Here is a 12487-nt window from a genome sequence, read left to right as displayed (position 1 = left end):
CCCCTGGGGCAGTTCTGAGAGACAAATACCAAAATGCCTGGAAAAAGTGTTCTCTCAGCAGTAAAGAACACTACAAATGCGAAAATCTCACCAACCGGATGCTCAGATGCCCCTCCTCCAGGAAGCCTCCTCTGCTGTGTCCAGTCGAGAGCTATTTCTTTTTCCTTGGCACTCAGAAATTTGTAGTTAACGTGGGGTTTTCACACTCTGCCTGGTATTGTGGTTGGCACTGTGATTTCCTCTAATTGCTGGTAAGATTTAGAGCAGTGAGCCGAGGCCCAGTGCTAATCGTCTGTGACCCTCCTGTAGCAGCTGACTTCACCCGAAGGTTTGTGTTTACCCCATGTGGGTGGACCGCCAACTCCTGCTCTCCATCTGGCGGCCTGGTTCTCTGCAGTTTCTCCTGCCCACTGTTTGCATTTTTGGGCATGGTGGAAGGAGTGAAAGCTCTGAAGTAGAACAAACTTGGGGTGGATTGTTACCATGATAGCTGGGTGACCTTGGATGTGTCACTTAAACTCTCTGAACTTTGGCTCTTCCCTCAAAATGATACCCTCCTGTAATCTTAAAGTGGATCCAAGGAAATCAAGCAGTAAAGATGAGCACTGGGGCCCAGGTTGGGCGGCTCAGTTGGTTGGGTCATTGTCCCCTCCACCAAAAAGTTGTGGGTTTGATTTCTGATCAGGACACAGACCTAGGTTAGGGGTTCGATCCCCATTTGGGGTGCATACAGGAGGCAACAGATTGATGTTTCTCTATCTATCTCTATCTCTCTAAAAATCAATAAAACCTACCCTTGGATGACTTGGGGATGGATCATACTTGGTCCTTGAACTTTTGAACCACCTGGGCCATATCTTGAGTTTTATAGCAGAACACATTCTATTTCTAGTAACTACAGGTTTTCTTCTTGCCATTGGTGTTCTTACTCAGATTTGGCCTCCTGGGAAGTACTAATTGCACCCTGTGCTCACTTGCATACAATTAACATTTCCAGAGGCAGTTTAGACAGAGGACATCCATCACCATCACTGCCCTAGCACCTTCGCTCCAGCCTGGAGCTGGGGAGCAACCAAGGAGCCACGTGGGGGCCTCTCTCCCATAAATTGTTCCAAAGAAAACTGGAGCTGGAAACCTAACGTGGCCTAACTATAAAATGCTGAAGGCCAGGCATGCCCTGTTGCCTGGTGTAGTTGAGGGCACATTTCAAAAGTGGTAGTAAACAGGGCAGGTGGAAAATAAATTACGTATTTTTTAAAGTGACCCATGCCTAAAATAGCTTATTTCAGCTGGATTTGAGTATGGGTCCATTGACAGGAATTCTATATTCTCTATTTTGCATAAACCACATTCAAAATAAAAAAAGTATACATATAAAAAATACTCCTAGAACAACCTGAATACAGAACCATTCTAGAATCATCTGCTGTTTCTAATATTTTGCAAATGTCTTGCTCACGTGTAATTGGAAAGCAATTATTTTAGAAGGAAATTGAGTACTTACAAAGAGTTTAACTTATTTTTCATAGAAACAAACGCTTGCTTCCTTTTTACACTCACATTTTGTTGTTTACGCCATACTCAGTTAAATGTGGTCAGGGCAATAGCAAACACAACTGGTATCAGCAGATTTGGAAACAAACACTGCTGCCTCCTGGTAAAGATACGACGGAAGTGTGGGGCACACATGGGGGGACACCAGACAGGGGCCGGCTAGCGATGAGTTTTTCGCATGTTGGAGTCTCCATCAGGAGGACAGTCTGTTGAATCAGTTAAATGGAGGTCTACTGTGATGCAGTGCCATTAAAAAATTATTTATGAAAAGTCAAAGGACTCCACATTGATCTTTTAAACACACTGCAAGTAGTCTTCATTAGCGGTCAGAGTCTACAGAGTTGAGACATGCTGAGAACTCTGCTCTCAAGGCAAGAAGAAACCCAGAGACTCACAGGGCAAATGCCATGCGGGGAAAGAGGCAAAGACTGGAGAAGAGGGATCTACATGTGCAGCTGGAGCTGAGATTGGAGAGATCTACAAGCCAAGGAGCACGAAGGACTGCTGGTGGCCACCAGAAGCTAGGAGATCTGGGCCACGGGTAGTGCAGGGCTTCTAGGAAGGTACCGATGTTTTCTCACAGGGGTTTTTATGTTCTCCTGGCTCCTCCCAACTCAACTACTAGTAAAGACTCCAGCTTTGTGCCTACCCACCACCTGCAAGCAACCGGTAACAACTCCAAAAGATACTTTGCCAAAGTGTCAACCCTTCCTCCCAAACCAGGTTTAGACTTGCTGAGTTCCATTCTTAATAGGCTTCAGGCACAGTTTGATCCAGGGGCTATCCAGAACACTTGGTTGATGTCTCTTCATTGTTTTGGCCTGAGCTGAGTAATCAAAATCCAGTAAAAATTCCACATTAACTGACTTCTTCTTAGAGCTTTAGTAGTAACAAATGTATTATGACTAGTCAGGTGACTACATTATGTAATGTAGATCAAGCTCTAAGTTAGGTACCAGAAATAAAAATAAGATGAAATTTTTTTTTCATAGTAAACTGGAGTTTGACAAGCTTGGCCCTTTGCAACTTAGAGTTATATGTGTCATGTCTGATACCCCTCCACTGGATTGTAGGCTTCTTGATCAATAGAGGACTCAATATTTTCCCCCATAATATCTAATATGGTATGAGACATTCAGTAACATTCTATCAAATGAATAAAATAACGATTGAATTAAGGAGCCTTTCCCACAAGTCCTTTCCCCAAATATGGGAGAAATAGAGGTCCGGTGCATGGATTCGTGCACCGGTAGGGTCCCTCGGCCTGGCTTGCGTGGTTTGGGCTGAAACCTACTCTCCGACATCACCCGAGGGGTCCCGGATTGCGAGAGAGCGGTTCTTGGGTGACGCACCCCGGAATCAGACTTTCTCTTCTCTGGTTCCAGGTGCATCACCCGAGAACCACAGCTGCCAAGTCACTGCAGCTCAGCAGCTGAGCAGCTCCTGCATTGAGCGTCTTCCCCCTGGTGGCCAGTGTGCAACATAGCTACCAGTCGGACGGTTGAATGGTCACACTAGGCTTTTATATATATACTAGAGTCCCGGTGCACGAAATGAAATTCGTGCACTTGAGGGGGGGCGTCCCTCAGCCCAGCCTGTGCCCTCTCGCAGACCAGGAGCCCTTGGGGGATGTGCGACTGATGACTTCGGCCCGCTCCCTCTGGGGAGAGGGCCTAAGTTGTCAGTCAGGCATCCTTAGTGCTGCCACAGAGGCCGGAGAGGCTCCCGCCACTGCCGCTGTGCTCACCAGCTGTGAACCCAGCTCAGGGCTTCTGGCTGAGTGGCGCTCCCCCTGTGGGATCGCAGTGACCACCAGGGGGCAACTCCTGTATTAAGCGTCTGCCTCCTGGTGGTCAGTGCTCATCATAGCGACCGGTCATTCTGCCATTTGGTCGATTTGCATATTAGCCTTTTATTATATAGGATAGATTATTGACAAATATTGAATAATTTCCCTTCCCTCTTTAGTCAATGGGATGCTGGATTTTTCATTTACAACAGAGGGTGTTCCTGTTGAACTCTCTACTCCACCAACTCTTCTTTCTTCATTCCCATTGTTCAAAACAGTTTGTAGGTAGTCTACGGGAGCCTCTTCTTTTATATACAAGTTGCCAAGATGTAAATATTTCATCTTGACACCTCCTCACTCGCCAACAAAGTATTTTATGTCTCACATCCATTGTCCTGGTATCTCTTTGGAATATGCAAGACACAAGTGGTGCCCTGAGCTGACTTCTATATGAAGGCCGTTCATATTTCATTATAGCCATTTCTCCGTGTCTCGGCCAACTAGACTGCTTGCATGATAAAGGCAGAAGTGAAACGTGTCCCCGGCTCTGCCCCATGCAGAGCACAGTGTCTACCACTGGCTTATTCTTTAGGACACGTGTGTTTGCAAAATAAGTTTACCAGATGTATGAATGGGTAGTAGATGATAATCCAACACATGTTACATGGAGATGTGGGAAAGACTGACATGGGAGTCAGCCCCACGTGACCCATTGCGCCCAAGAAAAGGATGGGCCCTAATTGACCTCCATAGCACAGAGGCTGGACCACTGAACTCACTCACTGATGGACCCAGAGGCCTGGGCTCACTCACAGGCCCTGCCACTTGCTCTGTGTCCTTGGGAAAACTCCCTAACCGCTCTGGGCCTCAGTTTCCACTTCTGTAAAGTATCAATAATAAGCATAGCACCCTATCTGGTTTGGCTCAATAGGTAGAGTGTCGGTCTGTGGACCAAAGGGTCCCGAGTTCGATTCTAGTCAAGGGCATGTACCTTGGTTGCAGGCCCCACTCCCCCAGCCCCGGCCCTGGTCATGGCTCATGCAGGAAGCAACCAATCAACGTGTTTCTCTCACATCAATGTTTCTCTCTGTCTTTCCCTCTCTCTTCCACTCTCTCTAAAAATCAATGGAAAAATATCCTCGGGTAAAGATTAACGAAAAACAAAACAACAACAACAACAACAAATAATAATAAACATATCTACCTCGTGAATTGTTGTGAAAATTAAGTGAGATGGTTCGTGTGCAGAGCTGGACACACAGTAAGTGCCCAGTAAGAGCCGTTGTTGGTAGCAGGGCTGTCAATATCACTGCTACTCCTTCTTAGACATTTGCTTTGATCATGAACTCCTACATTCCACATTAAAAAAAAAAATCCGCAGCCTAACAGACACTGAGTTGACTTTAAATCCAAACAGGGAGAAACCAATTGAGGTGTTTGGAGTATGAAAAGATGGGAAAATCAAAGGCAACTGAATTACACCTTATATTGTAAAGGGTAGCTGGTGTTTTCGGGTTGAAATAATAGAGAGAACTAATAAATGAGTGAGTATTACATGTATTTTCCGGGTAAGCCATACTGATTATGTGATTTTCTGCTTTTCAAATGTAAATGAGAAGTGTTTGATAATTGCTCTTCTCACAGGCAAAAAGCTGACATAATTAAACACTGGCTTGAACAGTGATGATTCAACTCATCAGCCACTGTTTTGATGGGCTGGGAGGAGGGGGCTGCGGAGACCACAGGCCCACACCTGACCTGCGTGACTTCTCCAGGCAATTTGTGCAAGTGCAGCAGCAGCAGAGGGGCCACCAGCCATCCCGCCTCTGCCGTGTCCTCCAGCCTCTGACCTAGTTTCCTTTGGCGAGCTCTGGCCTGATAAGCCATGCCTTTTTAAAAATATATTTTTTATTGATTTCAGAGAGGAAGGGAGAGGAAGAGAGAGAAAGAAACATCAATGAAAGAATCATTGATGGGCTGCTTCCTGCACACCCCACACTGGGTATTGAGCCCACAACCGAGGCATGTGCCCTGACTAGGAATCAAACCGCAACCTCCTGGTTCATGGGTCCACACTCGCCCACGGAGTCACACCTGGACAAGGCATGCCTTTGAGATGTGGCAGAAGCAGGGTGTGTGGCGTGGTGTCCTGCATTCATGCACAAGTTGGCCTTCAGCAAATTGCTTCTCTGAGTCTCAGATTCTGCGCCCGTAAGATCATCTTACTAATTCCCACCTCCCTGGATTCTTTTGACCCTTAGATGGGCTAGAATACATGCAGGTAACTTTTAAAGGTATTATTTTTTTATGTAGTATTTGGGGAGGATGTACAATCTCCTGATAATGCTGCAAGGAAATTATTTGAATTTTAATCAGTCTTTCCATCTCCAAATCAGAACTACTCTACTTGCTATTCAACTATGATGATCTTGAGTAAGTGTGAAAAGCTCTACTCAATGTCAAGACAAAACATAATTTCAATGTTTTTAAATTTTCAATGGATGGGTGCAGAAAGCATTTATAAAAGCATTCTAGAACGTGTATTGTGGTGTAATTATAATCAGGTATCTACAGAAACAGCCCATATTAATACTTAATACAGGCGATAATTTGTCTCATCTGTCCCCAGGCAGCCACAGGCAGGCAGTCCTGGGTGTGGGCACCATCGGCATTCACAATAATGAAGACAGTCTGTCCACTCAGGAGCAGATGACGGGGAAGCTGGTGGAGTGTAAGCAGCAGGGCCCTCCTTAAAGGCCTTCCGGGGTCCTAGCAAGTGTGCAGTTATGATTTTCAATGTTTTTCTTAAAGAGGATCCCTCCAGCTTGTTTACATCTCAGAACCACAAACCCCGCACCCGGCCCCGGCCTCTGCCCCTGCCCCTGCCTCCTCGGAACAGATAGAATGTTCTCTCCCCCTACCCCCCACCTTCAGGACAAAAACCTCCACCTTGTAAATACCCAAGTGGTTACCTGCATTCAGACATGGGGGACAGTCTGAAAATGTATGTATTGTTTTTATACCTGTCCAAATATTCTCGGGGGGAAAACAGAAACAAGAAATTTACAATCTAGAGGTACTTTCCACACTGGGATTTGTAATTGTCCAAAATATGTGTTGTTGGTGTTGTTGTTGTTGTTGTTGTTGTTGTTGTGAGCATATGGAAGCAATAGTTGGCAGCTCTTACAGCCTTGCTCCTGTCCCTCATCCCCGACGGCAATATTACTCTAGCAGGTTTGGAAGTGACCACGGTATGAAAAAATTAATCAGAGGTGAAGGAAATGCAGCTCAGAATTTCCCAATGACAAGCCTGCCTGTGAGTTCTGGGTTTTTTCATCCTAGAATTTCACTGACTAGAAAGTTTATTTCTGAGAAAATCCCTACTGGGTTCACAGGCCACTTATTTCTGATGTTGGCAGTGGAGTCAGATAGCTGGTTTTGAATCTCAGCTGTGCGCATCGTGAGCCGTAGACACTTGGGCAAAGGGTGTAGCGGGATGTGCCTCGGTTTTCTCATCTGTGAAATTGGAACAATCCTCCCGACCGCCGTGAATCCTTGTGAAGCCTGCTTGTACTCAATGCTGTGGTGTGCTGAGGGACCGGCCCCACCAGGCCCACTTCCCCACCCGCCCCTGTCTCAGTCCCGGTGTCCCCAAAGTGCCAGGGTCTTGCTTCTATGACAGCGCTTCCTGAATGAAGCCTTGAGGACGCTGCCGTGTCTGCATGCCCCGCAGGCTGGGTGTTCTTCGGGGCTGGAGTCTTAATCAGCATGAGGATCACCCTCAGAGCTTGGCACGCAGCAGACACACTTAATGTTTATTGAAGGAAATTGAATTGAATAGTCAAATAGAACCAAAGATGCGTGCTCCTTGGTGCGGGGTGGAATAGGAGAGGGATGTGTGCTTTGACATTTGCAAATATGTACTTAGAAGGACGTCCAGGGCACACGGACTTCTGTGTGCCTGACAAATCTTAGAGAGGATTCCTGAGTGCTGGTGAAATGATAAAATGCCTTCCTGACCCCCTCACCCCTGCCATCAGGAGACAACAGGACTCGTCTAGTCCATTGGCCTTGGAGGTGGGGCAGATCCTCTCTTGGGGCATCAGTGTGCCTCTTATGGACTCTACGGACCAGCTTCTCATTGGCTGTGAGCGGCAGAGACCAGGAAACTCCCGCAGCCATGGCTGTTCGCGCCAGAGCTGTGCCACTTTCCAGGTCCACCCGTAAAATATAGACCCTGGGCATCTTCTGAACGGCCACCCATCGTGCGACTGGACACCGGAGGCTGCTAGTCTCTAGACTTCAAATTGGAAATATCTGGGCACTTACTAAATGAAGAGACCCGAGAAAATGTTAACTCCCTGAAAGAGATAAAAAGAAGGAAAAAGTCCCTGAAACCTTGAATTTTGTGTGTCATCCTTTAAATTACACTCCATGTCATGTCAATGTAGAGTATACAGACTCCAGCGTCCTGCAGGCCGTGGCCTGTGAGCTAGCCCCTGGGTGAATTAAAACACGTCTGATACCTCTGCTATTTAATAAGCACCTACTGTGTACCAGGATCTATAAAAGGGGTTTTGTCCTTTAGTGTGAAAAACAGTCCTGGGAGGAAGGTTATTATTGTTCCCATTTTGTAGATGAAGAAACTGAGGCTCAAAGGTCGTGGGCATAGAACAAATCAGCTGTTGAGCTCAGGCAGGATCCCACTCAAGCTCGCCTGACTCCAAAGCCCTTCAGTCTTTGCATTTCTGAGCAGAACCACAGTTCTTGGGACCCTAGACCACCACCAGGGGAACATGGACGTTCACCCAGACTTTCAACCTCCCTGCTGAATCAGCCTGGAGAGAACATGCCTTTAGGAGCTGATTAAACCACAACTTCGCTCGGCTGAGTTCACACTTTGCTTTCAGAAACAGGAACAGTTCTGGGTGAAAATGCCATAAAAGCCTTTAAGATATAAACTCAAAAGCCAGGGTCAGGATTTTGATGACACATCTTTAAATGTTTTATTATTAAACATGTGACTGGAGGTTTTTCACTGTGTGGCCCAGTTGCCATTTACATATTCTGCCTGTTCATTCTCCCATAGATCCTGAGCAATGTCCCTACTCTGAATGATCTCCTCCTCAGCGCCAATATACAATTAGAGCTCTAAAACCAGGCTTAAAATAGAGCATGCTTGCCAGTGAATTCATCAAACATTCGGGCTGTGATTTCAGTTAACACAAATATTAACTCTACACCGACCTTATGAAGTAGATGCTATTAGTTTTTGTTGTTTGGGGTTTTTTTTTTTTTAATTGAGTTCAGAGAGGAAGGAAGAGGGAGAGAGAAAAAAACATCAATGGTGAGAGAGAATCATTGATCGGCTGCCTCCTGTATGCCACACACTGGGGATCGAGCCTGCAACCTAGGCAAGTGACCTGACCGTGAATCGAACCATGACCTCCTGGTTCATAGGCCGACGCTCAATCACTGAGCCATGCCAGCCACGCAATGCTATTATCATGTCCAATTTACTGATGGGGAAATTGTGATACAGAGCGGTTCAGTCACAGAGTCAGGAAGTACACTTATGATAAACCTGATTTTTCTTCAGCTATGTTGAGTTGGATATACATCTCATAGTCATCAAAGGAATCCACATAATACAGCCACCCGTTCCTTACTAAACCTATGTTGGGTTCTTTTTTTTTTTTTTTTAATATATAGTTTTATTGTTTCCAGAGAGGAAGGGAGAGGGAGAGAGAGAGAAACATGAATGATGAGAGAGAATCATTGATCGGCTGCCTACTGCACACCCCACACTGGGGATCAAGTCTGCAACCCAGACATGTGCTCTGATCGGGAATTGAACCGTGGCCTCCTTGTTCATGGGCCCACACTCAACCACTGAGCCATGCCGGCCGGGCATGTAAGGTTTTGATTAGATACTGAATGCAGAGCACTTGGCGTCTACAGAGTGAGTGGTCAATTAAAACAAACTATTGTCTACGACCGACCGGAGTGAGTCTCTCACCCCGTGCCTGGGCCTTCACTGCAGAGGGAGGTGCGTCAGAGGCCTCTCAGTCTGCAAGAGCCTGGGAGTGGCCTGTTCTTCCTGACGCCATTCCGAGGTCCTGCTTCGTGCACACCCAGACTCGTCCGCGGGGGGCTACCTCTGCTCCCATGCTGGGCCTCCCAGTGGTCCCACCGTGCCTCCCCCAGCGGGACTCTAGCAACTGACACCATGAAGCCATTCTGGTGGCATAAATGGAGCACGTCACGTGAGATGAGGTGTAAATCCAGACAGGAGCCGCCATGCACTTTGAATCAACCCAGGCCCCTTTTCATGCAAATGAGGGGGGGGAAACACACAAAACAGGGAGTAAAAGATGTGCAGAATGGAGCTCAAAGGCCACCCTGGGCCCCAGTCTGGCTCCAGGAGAGCTTCTGATACTTCTGGTCGCTGAAGCTGGCGAACCATTTATTACGGCTCAGCGGGAGTGGGAACTGTACGGAGGGGCAACTTTCCCATTTTCTTTAAATGGTGTGTTCAGGGGATGTGAGTGATGTGTCTCCAGGAGTCAACAAATCAGAGGGAAACAAAAGTGTCGCAACCAGGCTTTTCTAAGCAGACTCCAGGCCAAGTTCGTCTTCCAGAACATGCTCTGCATGGGGAGGGAGTGGGGCTGTTGCCGGGTAGTAGCAGGGCTGCCTGGAGGCGGGTAAGCCTGGAGCTGGAGAGTTTTGCTGTAAAAGTCTCCCTTCAAAGCATCCGTGTCCTGCTCGAGGACTGAAAGGGCATTGCCACTTAAAGAATGTGTTTCACAAATAGTTACCCTGTCCCAGGGACACTGCTGGCCCCTGGAGGGGGTGCACCCCTGAGCTGGACACCATCTCCGCCTTCCATGTGTCCAGGTGTTTGTTTAGGAAGCATTTAGTTAGCACCTGCTGTTTCCGGGCACTGAGTGCCCCTCCGGCTGTGACAGTACCTGCAGTGACTGGGTGAACAGGGCCACTGGCGCCTGGCGAGGGATGTTTCTCCCTGTTCTAGAGACCAGCTTGACAGTGGATATATCTACCTCCTTTGTTCTGACTCTTGACTCTGAATTCCTTCAGCCACCAACTTAGCCACTCTAAATTCATACTTCCTCACTTCCTAAGCACTTTCTGTAGCAGTAAGCCAGCACAGTGCCTGGCAAACAGCAAGCAGTCCCTAGATATTTGTCACGTTCCTAAATGGGATGAGAGGAACAATTCCTCAGGAAATTCAGCCCATGGCTTCCCTGCCGTCCGCCCTCCCCTCTGAGCCTCCGTGGCCAACCTAACAAGACTGTCCCTCTGCTGCTCTGTCCCAGGAGCGGCTCGTGCTGTCCGTGCTGCCCCGCTTTGTTGTCCTGGAGATGATCAACGACATGACCAACGTGGAAGATGAGCACCTGCAGCACCAGTTCCATCGGATCTACATCCATCGCTACGAGAACGTCAGGTGAGAAAGGCAACATCCCACCCGTGCGCCATGCGCTCCCTGCGCTGGGCTGCTCTCATCTCGCTGCCGTGACTTCCGTCTGCCTGGATGTCATGCCATTTTTCATTGGTTGATTAATTCATTAACTAGTCATTGCCCATCAGAGAGTTCTACATTTCCAAACAGGCTCGAGAAGAATGTCAGGGAAATGCAGTCATATCTGCTTGCTGACGTGCTGCTTGGCTCCCCTGCAGCGGGCCTGCTGCCTTCACATTCTCAATGGGAAAGTCCAAGCCCTTCCACTGGGGTTGGCAAACTAACCAGAGACATCTGGGGACCTCAGGGTGATCAGCAGCTCTGCTCCTTATACTCCTCACAAGTGTCTTTAAAACAATACGAATACAGGCTACAGCTCTTTTTTCTTTTTGAAAATGTATTTTTGACCAACCATGCATCCATCCATCCATCTATCCACTCACCCATCCACCCATCCACCCATCCATCCATTTATCCACCCACCCATCCATCCACCCACCCATCAATCCATACACCCATCCATGCACTCATCCAACCATCCATGTACTCATCCACCCACCCATCAGTGCCCTCTGAGCCCAGTAATGCCCTGGACAACACGCTGTGCACTGAAAACCAGAGGGTGGACTCCTTACTGAGGCAGAGCAACTTTAGAATCCCAATTCCACCTCTCCCTCATGTGTGAGCTTGGAGGATTACAGGCGCGAGTCTCGGGATCTTTTTCCATAAAATGGGCAGTTTCTATATACCCTGCAGTGAGTAAAGGTCTAAAGAAAGCACAGGACAGGAATGAGCATACAGTAGAGCACTGGGCATATTGTACATTGTTTCAGACATGGATTCTAGTGGCAAACAAAAAAGAACACAACCTTGGCTGATTTAAAAGAAGTTCCTGAATGGCTACATGGCAGCTCCAGAAAAACTGGGGAGGGACAGAGGGGTGGTCTCAGGAACAATCTGGAATAAAGCCAGAAGCACAGCAGAGCACAAGGCCAGTGAGAACCCGCTTCCACTGTTTCCGAAGAGTTCATTCCCTGTCCTCACACAGCTGTCACCTCTGCAGTGCCTCAGTGCCCAGGATCTGGATATGGCTGCCTTTGCCCACTCCTTACCCTCCCCCGGCCTGCCTCTTTGCAGGTCAAGTTAAAACCTGGGGCTGGTGTGGCCCACTGGCAGAGCCCCATCACTGGCAAGAAGAGACGGGGAAGCAAATGGCTGGCATGTTCAACTTGGACAGAACTACATTGCCTTCCCACCAAATGCCATAGGGCGGAAATTTCCCAGACGTAGGGGGAAGTTCACACATGGCTCTGAAAATGCCAGTCTGCCTTCTCAGTTCCTTGCTTCCCACCTTTGTGGGGGAGGAAGAAGAACATTTCCCACATACCAGCACCTCTGGCTGCCCTACACTCATTTCGAAGCAAGGCCAGCAGAGGGCATGATTCTCACACCTCCCTGTGGTGGGAGAGCCTGTAGAGGTGGTCCCCTGGGTCACATTCAAGAGTGGAGCGACCCTGCCTTAGACGCTTGAGTCTATAAAGGGTCCCTCGTCATACGGCAGCTCTGGTGAGAGGTACACACACCCCAGATCTGGGAATCGGTCCACAGATCATGGGACTCGTCATTACCAATTCTAGAACAACAGGTTCCGGGCAGTA

The 12487-nt window shown here is 47.9% G+C and overlaps 1 protein-coding gene across 3 annotated transcripts in view; it reads left to right on the top strand.

Moving 5' to 3' along the window:
- ADCY8 (adenylate cyclase 8) overlaps positions 1–12487 on the top strand; it is a 138934-nt gene that overhangs the window by 38776 nt on the left and 87671 nt on the right. For all 3 annotated transcript variants that reach the window (XM_059672309.1, XM_059672307.1, XM_059672310.1), the window contains exon 3: positions 10684–10814. In XM_059672309.1, the coding sequence (XP_059528292.1) occupies positions 10684–10814 (131 nt within the window). The remainder of the gene's footprint in view (positions 1–10683; positions 10815–12487) is intronic.

This window comes from Myotis daubentonii, chromosome 17 (genome assembly GCF_963259705.1).
Source record: "Myotis daubentonii chromosome 17, mMyoDau2.1, whole genome shotgun sequence".
NCBI classification, from domain to species: Eukaryota; Metazoa; Chordata; class Mammalia; order Chiroptera; family Vespertilionidae; genus Myotis; species Myotis daubentonii.
This window is presented reverse-complemented; position numbering and strand designations above follow the sequence as displayed.